General features: G+C 32.2%; 2 protein-coding genes across 2 annotated transcripts; one reads left to right on the top strand and one right to left on the bottom strand.

The window, feature by feature from the left end:
• The first annotated feature begins 4,608 nt into the window (after positions 1-4,608).
• Positions 4,609-7,539, top strand: LOC108325897 (probable protein phosphatase 2C 49). Its single transcript, XM_017559024.2, has 4 exons — positions 4,609-5,006; positions 5,689-5,886; positions 5,963-6,198; positions 6,699-7,539. The coding sequence occupies exons 1-4, from the start codon at positions 4,827-4,829 to the stop codon at positions 7,273-7,275; spliced, it is 1,191 nt and encodes a 396-aa protein (XP_017414513.1). The 5' UTR covers positions 4,609-4,826; the 3' UTR covers positions 7,276-7,539.
• A 257-nt stretch (positions 7,540-7,796) lies between these two features.
• On the bottom strand, positions 7,797-13,990 carry LOC108325900 (uncharacterized). The gene is made up of 7 exons (XM_052875261.1): positions 13,644-13,990; positions 13,279-13,378; positions 12,704-12,794; positions 12,538-12,595; positions 9,269-9,317; positions 8,879-8,926; positions 7,797-8,036 (listed from the first exon to the last, which is right to left on the bottom strand). Exons 1-7 carry the CDS (start codon positions 13,862-13,864, stop codon positions 7,959-7,961), a joined length of 645 nt encoding a protein of 214 aa, XP_052731221.1. The 5' UTR covers positions 13,865-13,990; the 3' UTR covers positions 7,797-7,958.
• Positions 13,991-17,726: the final 3,736 nt, after the last annotated feature.

Genomic DNA, 17,726 nt, shown 5'->3' with positions numbered 1-17,726 from the left:
AACATCCATTTACATATTTTATATTTTAGTTTATTATTTTTATTCAAAAAAAAAAACTTCAACGGATGTGGCCACATCCGTTAACGGATGTGCCACATCCGTTTAATAGATTTTTAAAAAGTTTTTTATTTATTATTTAAATAATAATATATAAATTAAAATAATAATAATTATTTTATTAAATAAAATAAAATTAATTTATAAATAATTAAATAATAATTTTTAAAAAATTAAATAATATTTATATATTAATTTAAAATATAAAAAATTAAAAAACTAAAAACTAAAAAAAAAAAAAGATAACGGATGTCGCCACATCCGTTAACGGATGTGACACATCCGTTTTCATATATTTATAAAGAAAATTTAATTATTATTTAAATAATAATACATAAATTAAAATTAATAATAATTATTTTATTAAATAAAATAAAATTAATTTATAAATAATTAAGTAATAATTTTAAAATAATTAAATAATATTTATATATTAATTTTAAACAAAAAAATAAAAAAACTAAAAGTTAAAAAACAAAAAAAGGCAACGGATGTCGCCACATCCGTTAACGGATGTGGCACGTCCGTGGAAGAATTTTTTCTTCAACGGATGTTGACATCCGTTGAAGAAAAGAGGTGGGTGTAGGATATTTTAAAATATAAAGGATAGTTTTGGAATTTTAAAAAAATGTGGTGGTGGAGGGAGCAAAATGGGGTGGTGTAGGGAGTAACCCTCGAAGCAGCATCTAACACTGCAGGCCAGAGCCGAAGACACGTTTTGAATCAAAAGCTAACACTTACTCTCACCTTCACAAAATTTCACTAGACTCTGCACTCACTACAATCATAAATTCCATAATCTAATATTATATTTATTACTTGTTAAATATGCGGATCAAGTTTCAAAGTTATTTTCTAATTTTTAAAATAACCTAAGAAATAGATGATCGAGTCATATTAAAAAAGAACCCAAAAATCATTATAAGATATTTATATATGTGTGTGAAAGAGAATCATTAGATTCAGCTACAATGAAATTGAGAATTAGCTACTCTAATAATACAATTTGGAGTATTAAAAATAGTAAAGAAAATGATAGATTTGTAGTTGAAAATTCTCATGGATGTAGTTTCAAACATGGACATTTACATTGGATGAGACTTTAGGTTATTAGGCCGAAAAAAAAAATCCAACGTTGACTTCCACGACTTCAAACTTTGATATATATATATATATATATATATATATATATATATATATATATATGGGTTTGCTACATAAGAGATTTTTTTAGTTGGTATATTTTAACAAAATGTACCAAGTTTTATGTTACAAAAAAGTTCCTATTAAAGAAATACAACTTTAAATCCAAGGATATTTTAATAATTTTAAAATTTAATTTAAAATAAAAAAATAAAAGATAGTTATTTATCATTCTTATTGATCCACGAGTAGTTATTATCTTTTATTATATGTTTTTTTAATAAAAGGTAATAACTATTCCTACAAATACAAAGACCAATCAGAATAATAAACAACTATCTTTTATTTTTTTTATATTAAATTTTAAAATTATTAAAATACTAGTTGTATTTTTTTTAATAAAAACTTTTTTTGTAACTTAAAACTTTGTACACTTTCCTAGTACTCACTAAAAAACCTCTTAGATAAATTAGTAAACCTCGTGTATATATATATATATATATATATGAAATAAGTAATAATCACTTCTAAACAAAAATAATGTTTAAACAATTATTTTTAAAACATTAAATGAAAAAAGTTTAATAGCACAAATACAAATAAAGAGAATTAATACACATAATTCAACAAATTATTATTACACTTGTCATATGTAAAACAAAATTAATGTTAAAAACTTCAATTCAATTCTCAAACTAATTCATAACAAATACCGTAACTCTCAACGTTACCAAATCAAATTCTTATTGATATATAATTGTCAATTCTATCATTATCCAAATATTTCATATCTAATTAGCTTTCCTCGTTTAGAGTTAGTTGGTTTTTTAAGAAAAACAACTTCTAAAAGTTTCACAACTCAAATAATAAAAAAAAAAAACTTTCAACTTATAAGTAACAACTCCACTTGATCAGATAATTAAAAACTTCCTACTCCTTTTAAGAGGAGAACTAACTATAAGAGAACAATAATATAATACTTAAATAAAGGATGTGATCAACTTACCTTAATTTGGTTATCCTTATCCACTATGCGTGGAATCTAATAACAAATTTTAAACCCAGAGAAAATATAAAATATTTAAAAATATATAGAGATTGAAGTTTTAAATAAGTGAAGAATGATGTATATTTTAAACCTATTGATAAGGAAAAATATATTTTGATGTCATTTTTTCAAAAGAAAAAATCACTTAATAACTTTATTTTATTGATATGATAATAATGATAAAGGTTTTAAATTCGTATGCTTATTTATGCTTGCTATTATTATATAAACAATAGACTGTTAAATTGATTATTATTTTAGAAGGTGGATAGTGTAACATTCTAAATTTCTACTCAAAATCTTATGTTAATATTTAATATCATCCAATCTTAGATACACACTTATTTATATTTATATATATATATATATATATATATATATATATATATAATTATATTTTTATTGAAAGATTGTATTTTAAAATATATTTTTACAAGAGAATCAAAATACTTTAAAGATAAGAACTGTGATTAATAAAGTTTTAGAAAAAGACGGTATAATTCATATTTTAATCTATCACTATTATAAGCTTTCATTTTCAGCAGTTCTTATATTAACACCATCATATATTCCTACTACTTCTCAAGCTCACATGTATTAATATACTATCTTTAGAGAAAAAAACAATCAAATAAATACAAAAAATAATAATAAACTAATGTATTTTAAAAAGAAAAACATAATATAAAAACAATAATTACATATCATAAAATTTGTTCAAACAAATTTGTAATATAGAATCCATTTTAACATAATCTTTCTCCTTTTCTCACATCAACATTCCTCAATCACTAATTCAATAAACATTTTCTCTAAATTCCAGTCAAAAACTGAAATGATTCACATTCATTTAAAATAAACTATTCCATATCTATTCAGAAAGCTCTATTTCAAAATTTCAATCACAGTTTTGTGACATTATTTAAACAAAGTAATACATCTAGACTCTTAGATTCTATTTCTGGAATAATTTGGATGCACATAAATGAATAGAACTTGAACTTTAAACAACACATACAAACCAAATAGTTAACCTTGACCCCAACTCAGAAAAAATTATTTACTAAAATGCACCCAAATAAATTAAATTAATTAGTTGATTGATTCTTTACTATTCCTCACACCATAATTTAAACTTTTTTTAATAGCACTCATCACAGACATAGAAAACAATAAAATGGATGAATTGCAAGCCACTACCTAACTTCGTTTGAAGATATTTGAAAAAAGCAGGAATAATACTACCCACTTGACATTTTCACACATCCACCTCAATTTCAGTTCCCATTGTGTGCAACAATCCATGCATATCCATCTTATTTCTAAATATGAAATTATATCTATATATGAAAAAGGAACCAACAAAGATGCCAAATAAATAAATAAACAAATAAATTGATGTAGTTAGTGTTTTAGAAGAAATTGAATTCATATATATAACCCCTAATGATCACAGTAATCATAATAAGGGCCTTTTTATTCTTTGTGATTATTGTAATAGGATATGATTAGTTTCAAATATTAAGTTTTTCAAAGGATACTATCCCTAGGGTAGGGTGACATCATCAAGTAATGGGATTCACTTCATGAGATGATTATATAATCTTTTAAACTCACTCATTTTTTCGTTTCCATATCTAAGGATTAATCTTCAGTAAAATTGAGATTATTTAAGATTTTCTGTTTGCATACAATATGAAAATTAACGACAAAATAGAGATAAAGGAAGATAATTTTTTTACAAGTTGTTATTTATCATAATGTAAGAAGGTTTTAATTAGAATGTATGATAACATGATTCTTTATTCTTTTGGTAGAACCAAGTATTTGTTTTTTTATAGGAGGTAATTTTGTTTAAATTGAATATGATATTAGGGCAAATTGACAGTTATTTAGCATTTTCACATAGATTTGAGTAATATTTTTGTTATTGTGTGAGGGTAACAAAGAGGAGAAATTGAAAAGAGAGTGGCTGGGGATGACATCACACATCACCAATGTTGGTGGGGACTGACAAACGCGTCAGCACCTATGAACACAAGATGACAGTTATATTACTCGGTCGGCGCTATCAGAGTTTCCCATATTACCCCTCTCCCAACCGTAGCCAACCCACAAGTCAAAACTGACAGCTTACACCACTGAGGACCTTCCGGTCATTTCGTATACGCAACTTCCCAACACTTCAAAGGTCACACGTCAACCTGTAAAACCGTCACGTGTCGGTTAAGCCAAGCCTCAACGCGTGCGAGGCAAACACGCTTGTGGTCCCAGAAACTCCACATGTCCGTGAAGCCAGCGAGGGTACCGGCAGCCGCCGGTTCCAGAGTGGAGCCTCTAATATGGCGTTTCAACCCCTTCGTGGCAGAAGTTTTTGATCACCAATCCCAACGGAAACCGCGAGAAAAATCCCCAGAAATCTCAACAGAAGAGAAAAAAATCGAAACAGTTTTGTAACATCAATCAAGTATTTTGGGAACATAGCACAATAGTTTTCAGCTCTATACAACGTCGGATTCGGATTTGGATCAGTTTTCCCGTGAGAAGTTTAGAGGTGGAAAAAGAGAAAGCACAGAACATGGTGGCTGAAGCAGAGGTTGTGTGTCAACAGAACGTGGGTGTGTTGGATGTGAAACATTTTCAAAACAAGGGAAGCGATGTCCCCGAGATCGGAGATGCAGATACTAATTTGCCTCCGAGTTTTGACAGAGTTCGTGTCACTGAGTTGGTCTCCGCCGAGTTACTCACTTCACAAGAAGTTAGATTTTGAAAACCCTCTTTATCGTTTTTCTTTTGTCTTGGGATTTTGCTCTGTGTCTGTTGTTGGATGACATAGATGGTTATAGAGCTGATGGGGTTCTTTAATTCTTTCTGTTCGCTTGTTCAATCATGTGAATTCTTTTGATTTCGCTTTCTCGGATCAAGGTCCCTTTTGGAAAGGAAATTTTCTTAGAAACATTTGGATCACGGGTTAGCGTGATTGTTGAACTTAGGTGAAGATAGCTGAATTTTGTTGATATCTTTTAGGTTTACTTCCATGTTTTACTTGTTAAATTTTTGGAATGAATGTTTAGGTTAACTGCTTATTATGATGATTCCAATTGTGTCTTAGCAATAGTAAGGGGATCTGCCTGTTCATTTGAAGTTGAATTTATTGGTTGAGATGGATGTGTCTGGGAGGGATTTTGCTGTAGTGGGGGCCTAGAGGTTTAACATTGTTGCTCGCTAACATCTGTTGCTGACCAAATCCTCCATGAATATGTTCGTGAATTTCCAATAGATTTTAGAAGTTCTGATTTGATTGTTAGCTTGTGGTCTTTTTGTGGTTTGGAGCATCAATATTTCTAGGGGATTAACAAAGTTTTGCAACATAGTACCATCCAGTCCTTCGATATATTGATTCTTGCTTTTCTGATTTGTATTTAATTGTCCTTTTGTAGGATGCTAAGTCTGCAGACAGGATATCGGATGCTGCTCTTGAATCTGCGGTTCTGCAGTTTATACCTTCCCTCCGTTCAGGTAGTTTTGCTGACATTGGGCCAAGGAGATACATGGAAGATGAACATATAAGGATAGATGATTTGTCATCTCATATGGGATCACCATACAACTTTCCCAGACCAAGTGCTTTTTATGGGGTAATCAACTTTTCACCTGTCTCTTTAACTTGTTCGTCCATATTCTAAATGTAACTGAGGTTTGGCAATATCCTAGGTGTTTGATGGCCATGGAGGACCTGAAGCTGCAGCTTATATTAGAAAAAACGTCATAAAGTTCTTCTTCGAAGATGTCAGTTTCCCACAGACTTCTGAAGTCAATAGTGTATTTCTGGAAGAGGTAGAGGATTCCCTCAGAAAGGCGTTTCTTTTGGCTGATTCAGCTTTGGCCGATGATTGCAGTGTGAATAGTTCATCAGGCACCACGGCCCTCACTGCTTTGATATTTGGAAGGTAATCCATACTTTACATTCTTGGTTCTTCTTTATTAGTACACTTTTAGCAGCTTACTAGATTATATTTCTCTTTACTTGAGTTGTGATTGGATAAGCTTTTCTATTTACATTCGTAGAAAATAAAAGAAACAAAATAAGTTTTTCCCATCAATTGAAATAAGCTTAATGATAAGCTAAAATGAGCTTTTTAATTATGTTAAATGAGATAGCTATTACAAATTAGTTTGTCCAATTTTAGGTTACGGAAAGTTTATCAGAATAGGTAATACGTGCAGTTTCTCTTAATAAAATCCAGTTCTTGTGCATTATTGGGGTGTTCTCTATCATTGCTTCAACAATTATTGTCCTTTCATTGGAATTCATATTTCTTGGACCTGCTAATATTTGGATAGATTTTGCTTTTATTACCGTATCTAATGTATGGATATTGTTAGATTGAATGGAGATGCCTTTCCTTCTCTATATTTGCTTTGCTGATTTCTGGTAAACTTCTTTCAGGCTTCTAATGGTGGCCAATGCTGGCGACTGCCGAGCAGTTCTGTGTCGCAAAGGAGAGGCCATTGACATGTCTCAAGATCACAGGCCTATTTATCCATCAGAACGGAGGCGTGTTGAAGAATTGGGTGGCTACATAGATGATGGTTATCTCAATGGGGTTTTATCAGTTACCCGAGCACTAGGGGACTGGGACATGAAGTTACCTAAGGGTGGTCCCTCACCTTTGATTGCAGAACCGGAGTTCCGGCAAGTTGTTCTAACAGAGGATGATGAATTCCTCATCATAGGATGCGATGGCATATGGGATGTCATGTCAAGTCAGCATGCAGTTAGCCTTGTTCGCAGAGGCCTGAGGAGGCACGACGATCCTGAAAAATGTGCCAGGGACCTGGTTATGGAGGCACTACGCCTGAACACATTTGATAATCTCACTGTGATCATTGTATGTTTTTCTTCCCTCGACCACATGGAGCCAGAGCCATCCCCTCCTCGCCAACGGAAATTGAGATGCTGTAGCCTCTCTGCAGAGGCTCTTTGTAGCTTGAGGAGCTTGTTGGAAGGCAGTGCTAGCAACTGAATGTTTGTACATACACGGTTCATCAAATAATGTTGAATTATTACATGCTGTTTTTGGCTGCTTCAGTTTAGTCATTGGAAAAAGCAGCCATCATTTTTTTTAACGTGGTCGGTGGATGTACATAACCTGGGCTAGAGGATGGAGGTGTAAATATGTACTGTCGTTACATTATTATTTTTGTACTATAGCCAATTTTTGTTGACTGCATTATTCATGTCATATTCTTGTGTGTCAATAAAACTGTTCGTAATGTCTTAGTTTCTATTCCATTATTTGTCAGCAATTATCTGAGGTGCAGATTGGGTGAAGTCCATTTTCATTTTCATTTTCACAGAAGTATAGACTCCGCGTAGGACTAACTGGAGCTTCGGTCCTCCAGAAGGTTTGGCAAATTTTACTTTGTAGGATCTAAATTCGAACACTTTTTAAGTGTTCAAAGCAGTTTACAAATTTCGGATTGCGGTTTGCGAAGATACCTTCATCTTTATGTCTGGTATGTTTATTATGCATTAAGAACATCCTTAAACATAATTTACGCTTGAAAGTTGGGTAATCATTCATGCATTAAGATCATTTTTCAGTAATTCAATCAATGGACAAAAATGAGATCGATATGAAAATAATCAGCTATGCTTATAGAAATGTAGCCCTGCTATAAAATTCAGGACAATCATGATAAAATCTTAGGTGTAGCTTTTGGCGAATGTTGCAAATCTTTCTAAACCACGTTGAAGTAAACCTTCAAGGAAAGGTTGCAGTGCCTGCAAATTAAATCATGAAGGGGGGAACATCAGAAAAAGGTTCCAAAAGGTATCAAATGTGCAAAATAAATTATAACCGGGTGAAAATCCAACACAAGCGAATGAAACTAGTAAAACAGTTTACCCATTCATCTTAAGGTTTTTCCTATCCCCTAATTTGCTCACACTAAATGGTAATTATGATGGGGTTTTATATTTCACATGATTTAGGAGATATTATATATATATATATATATATATATATATATATATATATATATATATATATATATATAATTTGATACCACTTCAATCCAAAATCTTAATATAATGAATTTATAAACCTTTTATCTTTTGGTATACAACTTTTTTTATCTGATGTGAAATTTTGATTCACTTAGATTATTCTCAACAATTCTTCTCAAATGTAAGGTGACATACTTATACCTTATTATTGTGGTTATGGTATTGTTGTCTTTATGTTGTTATGGTAATATAAGTGGTAATCATAATAAACTATGCACTCTAATATCACTTATGGGTTTTTATATTTCAAAGGAGTGTCATTCAAGAAATATTATTATTATTATATATATATATATATATATATATATATATATGACTTCAATCCAACATATATAAAACATTTGACACCACTATTAACAAAAAAAATATTAAAACAATAAATTTATGATTCTTTGATCTTTTATATATATATATATATATATATATATATATATATATATATATATATATATATATATTCACTTAGGTTATTTCCAAAAAAAATAAAAGGTTCTATCACCGTTTTTGTCAATCTAAGCTATTTACGATCATCATTATTTCCAGGTCAGAATGCTCACCGATGCCACTGGAGCTAAAAGCTGAGGAACCTCATACGAGACTGTAAGCTGTAATGGACAAAAATGCAGTAGTTAGTGCTTGAGAGGGCCGCCGAGGTAGAAAGATGGACAAAAGAACATGTATTATCACTTTCATGGTCTCCCAATTTCTTGATAGAAGTTAAATGTGTGGAAAAAAATGTTAATGGGTCCAACATGAAAAATTATTACATAGATGCATAATGTAGTGCAACACCTAGTTGTGCACTGGACTGATAGGAATACGCTATTAGTTGGACCATTAGGAACATGCAGCTAGTTTGACAAATACTCAGCGAGAATTAATATTACATAGGTGTGACCAAATATATAGAGGAAAAAAAATGCAAAAATTTGAATAAAGGACCTTACTTCTACAATACACGATGAAGGACCTTTCGGATAGAATCGTACAGCACCTCTGCCACATGAGAAATCGAGCAATTAAAAATCTTAAAAATATTGAATAATGCAACATAGTCTCTTCAGTGGTGAAACCTATGATTCTAGTGTGAAAGCTGAAAATGATGTGATAATGGATAACAAATAGGGCCCACGGTATGAGAGCTCTGTTCTAGAAGGAATAGGTGCAGTACTCGTTTGAGTTAGTTAACTTGACAATAAGTTTAGGGTAAGGGTGTTATAGCATCCGTATTTCAAAAAATACTCGAACTCATATCCGTGCGCACATGAGTAACAACTTTAATCCTCATTTATTTACTCATTGAGTATCTATACGTCGCAGCCTTTACCAGTACTTATATTTAAATTCGATAAGTCAATAAAAAAATAATTAGAAATTACTTCAAAATTTCATTCTTGGTGGGAAATGCACCTGATCTTTTTTATTTTTCATAATAGCATTGACATCAAAAAACATATCTATTGTTCAGTTCAAAATTCACAATGGAAATTGTATGAAGAAATGTATTTATATTATTTAATAGGCCTATTTCAATGTTTTAACAGTCACGTAAACATACTTTATTTAACTGCAGAAAAGGCTTTATATTATTGTTGACTCAGGATTCACAAAGGATTCTTTGGCTCGTTGGTGTATCATTTGTCAAATGTTCATTTATATATTAATATCTTTGTCAGGATTGACCACATTTATCTCATTTTAATAAAAATTCCATGTTTCCTTAAAAATGGAAATTTCATTCTTAAATAAAATAATTATAACATTAAAAGCATCCAAATATAACAAAAAGAAAATTCAAGCATAACCTTGAGTCGTTCAAACATAAGTCATAACTAAACAACATTGAAAACATAGTCCTCTGACACAATCATTATGAAATTTGCATGAAATGGCATAATTATTTACACAAATAAATATTTCAATTATATACATACATTAACACAAATAAATAAATTATAGGGATGAGATGAGGCGGGACGTCATAGGTACTATATTATCTTAACCACACTTACCTCTATTAAAATTTGCAAGTAAATACCTAATATGGACCCATCCCATTAAGCAAGTTCCTCACCTATTTGGATACTTTTAAGATATCCAAAGATTCAAGATCCACTTTGTCATATCCCTATGTGCTGATTGTTAGTGTGTTAGGGGAATGCTTCTCGTGATGTGATAGGGTATTTAGAGGGCTGGGTTGCATGAGAGGGGGGATTCATGAACCTTGGATTTGGCATGAATAATGTGGGGCAGAAAAAAATTGCTCTAAGGAGCTAGGCTTTGGCAAGTTCATGGTTCGCTTTAGCTAAGAACACCAAACAAAATTGAAAACAATTCGTCCAAACCAAACTGGAAAAAAAGTTCATCCAAACCAACTGAATAGTTTTTTAAATGAGAATGGAAAAGGCTTATTTAAAGAAAAACTCATTACCTCCTGAGGGAAAAACAAACTGAATTTCCTTGAATCAAACCGAACAATGGAATAATTAGTCCGAACCAATCCAAGCTATTTCCTTCTTAACTTACGCTTCAGTTTGGTTCATGATTCGAATTGGTTCACTAATACTTTTCGAACAACCCTAGCTCTGGCATTCGCTGTTTCTATGAAAGCTTTCTTAAAGATGAATAAAATCAGACTAAACAAGAACTGTCTAAGTTTCAGACCTGGTTCCAACATTTTACGAGTCTCAAGTCCAAATAACGAAATAAAGCCTCCTTTAATATTCGGCTCTTGCTAACAAGTGTCTTAAGAAAATATAAAAGGAGAAAGTTTTTATTGGAAATCATGCAGGAACGCATTTAAAAATCATGAAAGAGCATCTTCTACGCATCTAAACTAAAAGTTCCCCTAAATATTAGGGCTATGGTTAGCATTTCCCTGAATATTTCAAAACATAAATATATATTCTTTAATGATATATTTTATTGCGTATAAAATATTTCTCTACTTATATATATCCACACAAATATAAAATGTCACAAGTGAAGAGGGGTTTAATCATTTGTGAAAATTAAGATTGTTATTGGAAAAATTTCTTCTTTTCTCACATTAAAGTTGTGTAACAAAAAAAGGAGTTTGGAGTAACAATAGAATGACACACTTTTATATTCATTTGACACACAGTACAAGGGTAAAATAGTCATAAAGGAGTGAACTTTTGTATTTTTTCAAGAAAGAAGAAAGTAAAAAGTAAAAGTAAAATAGTCATAAAAGACTGAACTTTTGTATTTCTTCAAGAAAGAAGAAAGTAAAAAGTAAGAGAGGACCGTGTCAAATGAATGTAAAATATTTGTGTGTCAAAATATCATTTCTCTTTATCTAATATCTTATTGCACAAACACAACACAGATAACGGTAAGGAGGAAAAAGTTAACCTAACACAGATAAAGGAAAATGTTAACCTAATTACTAAAGATAGTCACTGCTATAAAGGTGGAAGGGTCTTTTCACTCCATGAAATTACATGACAGTTTATATCTTAAGCACAAAAGTTGGATATTGATATTCCTTACCAGCAAAACTATAAAAACCAGCTAAGGACTAAGGTGTTTAATTCATAGGATATATATATTGGAATAAACTACTTTTATGTTGCATTCATTGCTGAATTTCATAGGACATATTATATATATATTGACATTTCTCTTTATGACTTTGGGACACTATTGTGAGCAAGGATTTTTCCTCCCTTCTTGTTTTGGTATTCATACACAAGAAAAAGGGCATAAAATCTACATCATAAAGTAAATTCTGCAATTAAGAATAAGCTGAGTGAATATTATTCAATACTATGTATGGGAAACAAAGCAAATCAAGAAATATGAAGCAAGACAACAATAGAATCAATGTATCACACATATCCGTCTAAATTTGCTCTAGATTCCTCTGCTCTCCTCTTTCTATCTTCTTTTGGAAAAAGTTAATAGTACAAATAAAATTCTCTTAATTTTCTATATTACTCCAGCACATCATCAAGCATTCCAGGTTCACCCTGGTATCTGATCTTAAATATGATGCATTAACACTGCTAGGAAAAACTACAATAAAGCTTGGACAGTTCAATATGATATAAAAGATAGTTAGTCGGTGAACAAAGATAGTGTATCTGAACTTTTCTTTGTTGTCATAAATCTCAAATATCTACACAAAATGATGAACCACCAAAAATCAATAAATCACAGGATATTAGCTTAGCAAAATATTCTAGTAAGTTACCTGTTTGGAAGACCTTCCATAGATCGCCAGTGGATTTTCTGATTTGGAGTGGGCTGCAAGAAGGTGATATAACATGAATAACAAATATCAATTGTAATTTGTAACTAAAAGAGAATTTTATTGGGAAAAAAGAAGTATAGTATTAGGTTGGGGATCTTTTCCTGCATATTACGAGCAAGCCAAGAAAATTCAATATCACGACCAAAGGCCTTATACTTCAAGGTCCACCGTGAAAGGTCAGGTTTGTCTGGCAGTATCTGCGGAACAAATACAACATTTGCATATAATCAAAATGCTTTTTTTTCTTTTTACAGTTAATGCTTATTGAACGAAAATTACAGGTCTTCAGTACTCATAGGCACCATTTGGATTCAAATAAAAAAAAACACCTAGACTCTGATTGTAATTTCAGGTCATCCTTCCTTGGCAACAAGGCAGGGAACAAAGATTTCAAACACAGCTACTTGTTTGACTAAGAAAGGGAAAAAAGCACAAATACCATATCTACTATGCTACACTTAGCAAATAATCATTGCTGATTATTTACGACAACATTCATAACTTATTAGGTTCCATATTATCCTAAGATTTCCTATGATGCTAAGAAAAACAGGAGTACAAGACATAAGTCAGATGTAAACAATTACGTGAGTTTATTTCCACCACCCCTTACAAGGCCCTATTTCACTAATCCAGAAAAATGATCTGTTAAATAGAAGGTGAGAAGGAAAGCAAGCATACCTGAACAGAGGAAATAAAGGGCATCCATTTTGGGATGGCTTCGCGATCGGAATAACAAGCATATGCTACAGAGATGGGAACATCAATCTGCATCTTTACCCTGAAATTGGAAATAATCTTTACTAGTTATCGACCGCAAGCATTGTAATTAAGGCACTACTAGGAGGTGGGAGAGGGTTTCTAAAGCACTCATTCAATCACACCTCACCAGGCAAATGTGAAACCGTGTGAAATGAATCATATAAACGTAAAAATTCTCAGTAAATAGGTTTCATAGTGGCTGCCGAGATATCAATACTTAATTATAGGAAGCTTAATCGGTAACAGTAAGTAAAATATGAAAGGGCGAGAAAGAAAGGAGATACGTGCAATCCTGCCACTCCATGACAGGGGAAAAGCGCTTGAAGCCACGGAAGGTTGAGGTTCGGTTGGAAGAAGCAGTGTGAGTGAGCCTGAAAAAGAGAAGATTGGAGGAGAGTGGAGTAGCGGGGAACTTTACGGAGGTGAAATTGGAGGCAAATGTGGCTCTGCAAGTAGACGACAAGGTGGTCAAAGGTGGTTTGGAGCCTATCACAGCTGCAGACATGGTCAAATTTTTCAGTATTCAGAGACACACTTCTTCGCCTCTCTCTGCCTCCGTGACAATCGTGAGGATGTGTCATACAAGAATCAGCATCGCACGTTTATGCGATGCCCAGATGTTACGGTGACGCTGATGGATCCCACTTTATTTTATTTTCTCGCTGAATAATACAATCATGGGCTTTCTGATCCTCAACATCACCTGCGGCCCAAACCAAACTTCAAGCCCGGTTTAATTAACTCACCCACCCTTCAAACTTCGGAACTTTCAGAGTGTGGATGATGCAATTTAACAGAGAATAATTCATTTATGTGAATTTGAAGGTTTTGAAACAAATTGTTTGATGACTAAATTAAAAAAAAATCTAATTTATAAATTTTAAGATGAGGAATTAAAATTCTACAATTAGTCACTCATTCTCCTTCTCTACTAAAAGTTTTAATTTCATCTTTACTCCAAAAGTTAACCTCAACCCACTCCAAAACAAATTTCCATTGTATTGGCCGATCAAGTGAGAATCTCAAAAAGTTTCAATTTCAAAATTTCCTCTTTAAGTTGGTTAGGGTTAAAAAACTAAATTTGATCACACTATAAAACTTTAATTAACTCTTATATATAAGATATTTAAATTTGATCAAGTTGTTTTAACTTATGTCGAAGGTTGAATCGAACTGGTTTAGACCAAAGGTCAAGATGAATCAACTTAGACGAAGGTCAAGCCGACTCACCCTAATTGGAGAGGCAAACCTTCAGCCTAGGTTGACTCAGGTCAACCTTTGACTTAGTTGACTTAAGCCAACCTTCAACTTAGACTAACTTAGGTCGACCTTCGATTCTAACTAGCTCAACTTAACCTTTGACTTGAGTTGCTCAGCCTAAGCTAACTCAGCTCTACTTTTGGCTCAAGCAAACTCAACTCAGTTCTTTGATCCAACTAGCTCAAGTTAATTCTTTTGCCAAACTTTCTTAACTTGACCTTTCGCTCGATGTGACATGGGTTGAGCATTCTCCCAAGTCAACCTTCGCTTGAGCCAACTCAGGTCAACTTTTGATCTGGCCTGACTTACTTCAACCATCAATCCTAATAGGCCCGATTTAACTTTAGTCCAAGCAACCTCGACTCAACCTTTGGCTCAAGCTGACTCGACTATATTTTTATTCCTAGTCAACTCGATTTGACTTTTGACCCAAACCAACTCAAGTTGATCTTCTTCCAATCTTCATTTGAGTCAACTTGCCTCGATCTTCGACCTTAATCAGTTTAGCTCGACCTTTGACTCAAGCCGACTTAACACAATTCTTCAACCCTGCCAACTTATGTTACCTAGACTAAATCCATTAGACTTTTGGTCAAATTGACTAGACTTAGCCTTTGGTCAAACCAACTCAACTCGAATTTTGGTTGAATCGACTAGGCTTGGATTTCGGCTTGATTGACTTAGATCAACTTTCCATTTGGTTGACTAAAGTTGACCTTTGGCCTTAACCGGCTTGACTTGACCTTGGTCGCTTGGTCCACTCACCTCGACCTTCGGTCTTTATTGACTTGACTGATTGTTCGATCCTACCAATTTATGTCAAACTTTGGCCTAGGCATACTTAGGTTGATCTTCACCCATGTAAACTTAGATTTACCTTCAGTTTGGATCGATAGTTTGGATCGATTTGACTCGACCTATAACTTGAGATGACTCAGCTCGATCATTGACCTGCTTTAGCTTAACTTGATTTGTTGGTCAAACTGACTTGGTTTGACTTTTATCATAATCGTCTTAGTTTGATTTTCGGTCCAAATTGACTTAGTTCAACTTTCATCCCAAGACAGATTGGACCAACCTTCGCTCAGGCTAACTTATCTCGACTTTCATCCCTAATTAGAAGCTCGACCTTCAACTCAAGTCAACTCAACTTTATTTTTCAACTTAGTCGACTTGCTTAAACTTTTAGTATAAGTCGACTTGATTTAATTTTTTGACTCAACGAATAATACAAACTAACTCAATTTGATTATTTAACCCGATCGACTTGAATTAACTTTCATACTTGAATTTGAGCTAAATTGATCATCGACCTAAAATAACTATATTGTTAATTATTACGGTTTTGGCCTCTAGGATTTTTTGAAGGTAAACTTTTTATCTCACGAGCTTTTAGTAATTATATTTAATTATAACCATATCATATTTAGAGAAGATATGTTATACGTTCTACGTATATATGTAAACTATTGATCTAATTAATTATAATTATAAAATAATATTTTTACGCTCTAATAATAATAACTAGATAACCACCTGTTTTAAGGATAATGTAATAATTTTAAAAAAGGGAAAATTATTTCTCTATACCATCTTTTCTATCTACATTCATTTGTCAATTATTTTTGTATAATAAAATATTAGATTAAAACAATTATAGATAAAATATAATAAAATAATAATTTATGAAGATGTAAAATGAAATTGTGAAGTTGCCATTAGTCTATAATCGGAGAGAAGAGTGAGAATAAAGGGTAAACATCTAAAGAAATAAAGGATAAAGGATAAAATAATATATAATGATGTAAAATATTATTAGATGGTAAGCTGTCGTAATTCCAAGATAAAACAATGGGAAAGTTACAATTTATCACAGGCTTGCTATTACTGGCTCTCATTTATGGCAAACCCTATTTGCTAAATGAAGCTGTCACAATAGAAAAGTTCTTCGTCAGCTCAAGTGGCTGTTGCCGCGAATAGTCATAATTTTCCATGCAATCCAACATATACAATAATATCAAAACACTTGCAAAATATAACAAGTCAGAGCCTAACACAGTTAACATAAATAAGCCTGCCATAAGACGAATATTTCAAAGTCCAATTGCTAGTAATAACTGGCTTGACGTGATCCTCTTACAAAAAGACATACTTAAGATAGATGAAATGGCAACATTTTCAATTTTATCTTCTCTTCTTCAAATTTCAAGTTCTCTTTTGCAACTCTTCAATCTTCGAAATAGAGAAGCTTCGGTTTAAGTCTTTCAAGCAAACTACAATATCATTTTTTCTCTTCTTCATTCTATGACTGATCCGCATCTCGAAGGGTTCACTATAAAAAAAATAGGTATTATCAGTTAAAATCTACCGAAAACAAAATTTTTTTGTTGATAATGACTTTTTTTTCGATGGAATACCGACGAGCTAAAATTTATCAATAATAACATAGTGGTAATATTTATAGATAGAATCTTATATATGTCGGTAATTACCAACAAAAAAATCCCATGATAAATGTAAAAAAATTCGTCGGTAAAATACCTCAATCTGGTTTTTGTTCTTTCTCATCTCTCCTTCTTCGTTTTATTTTGTGTTTTTAGGGTTTCTTGTGTTCATGACTAGAATAGAAATATCATGGTGCTTGGCGGTGGTAACATAACTTCTAGTCACAACGACAACGCATTTGGGCAAAAGTAAGAAGCCATGAAAGCTTGAGGGTTGTGGCCGTGAGAGAAGATCCAATGAGATATTGCGGGTTGTGTCATGGTTGGAGGTGTTGTCATGGTTGGAGGTGTTGGGCTTATGCCAATTTGGCGTTGTGAGCGTGATAAATGGAGATAAAAAGAAAGACATTTGTGATTTTTTTTTTAAAATAAAAAAGAAGATGAAGAGATAAAGTTGGATTAAAGATTTGGGAAAAATATTTGTCACTTTATTTACCGACGGATTTATCACAAAAAAATTTGTCGGTAAATTAAACTTACACCGACAGAAATTTTTGACGGTAAATGTAACATGCATTATTGACGAAAAAAATTCTTCGGTAATAAAATCTATCGGTAATTAAAATTCTAAAATTTGTTGATAAAATCCATCAACAACTCAAA

This window comes from Vigna angularis, chromosome 3, assembly GCF_016808095.1.
Source record: "Vigna angularis cultivar LongXiaoDou No.4 chromosome 3, ASM1680809v1, whole genome shotgun sequence".
Taxonomy (NCBI): Eukaryota; Viridiplantae; Streptophyta; class Magnoliopsida; order Fabales; family Fabaceae; genus Vigna; species Vigna angularis.
The sequence above is the reverse complement of the archived record's forward strand: the minus strand, read 5'-3'. Positions and strand labels throughout refer to the sequence as shown.

Bases quoted from the DNA above. Each gene is read 5' to 3' on its own strand.
- LOC108325897 (XM_017559024.2), top strand. From the start codon at position 4,827: ATGGTGGCTGAAGCAGAGGTTGTGTGTCAACAGAACGTGGGTGTGTTG. The intron at 5,887-5,962 runs GTAATCAACTTT...GCAATATCCTAG, and splicing joins GACCAAGTGCTTTTTATGGG to GTGTTTGATGGCCATGGAGG. The intron at 6,199-6,698 runs GTAATCCATACT...AACTTCTTTCAG, and splicing joins ACTGCTTTGATATTTGGAAG to GCTTCTAATGGTGGCCAATG.
- LOC108325900 (XM_052875261.1), bottom strand. From the start codon at position 13,864: ATGTCTGCAGCTGTGATAGGCTCCAAACCACCTTTGACCACCTTGTCG. The intron at 13,379-13,643 runs GTATCTCCTTTC...TTCCAATTTCAG, and splicing joins ATGGAGTGGCAGGATTGCAC to GGTAAAGATGCAGATTGATG. The intron at 12,795-13,278 runs GTATGCTTGCTT...TTTGTTCCGCAG, and splicing joins CCTTTATTTCCTCTGTTCAG to ATACTGCCAGACAAACCTGA.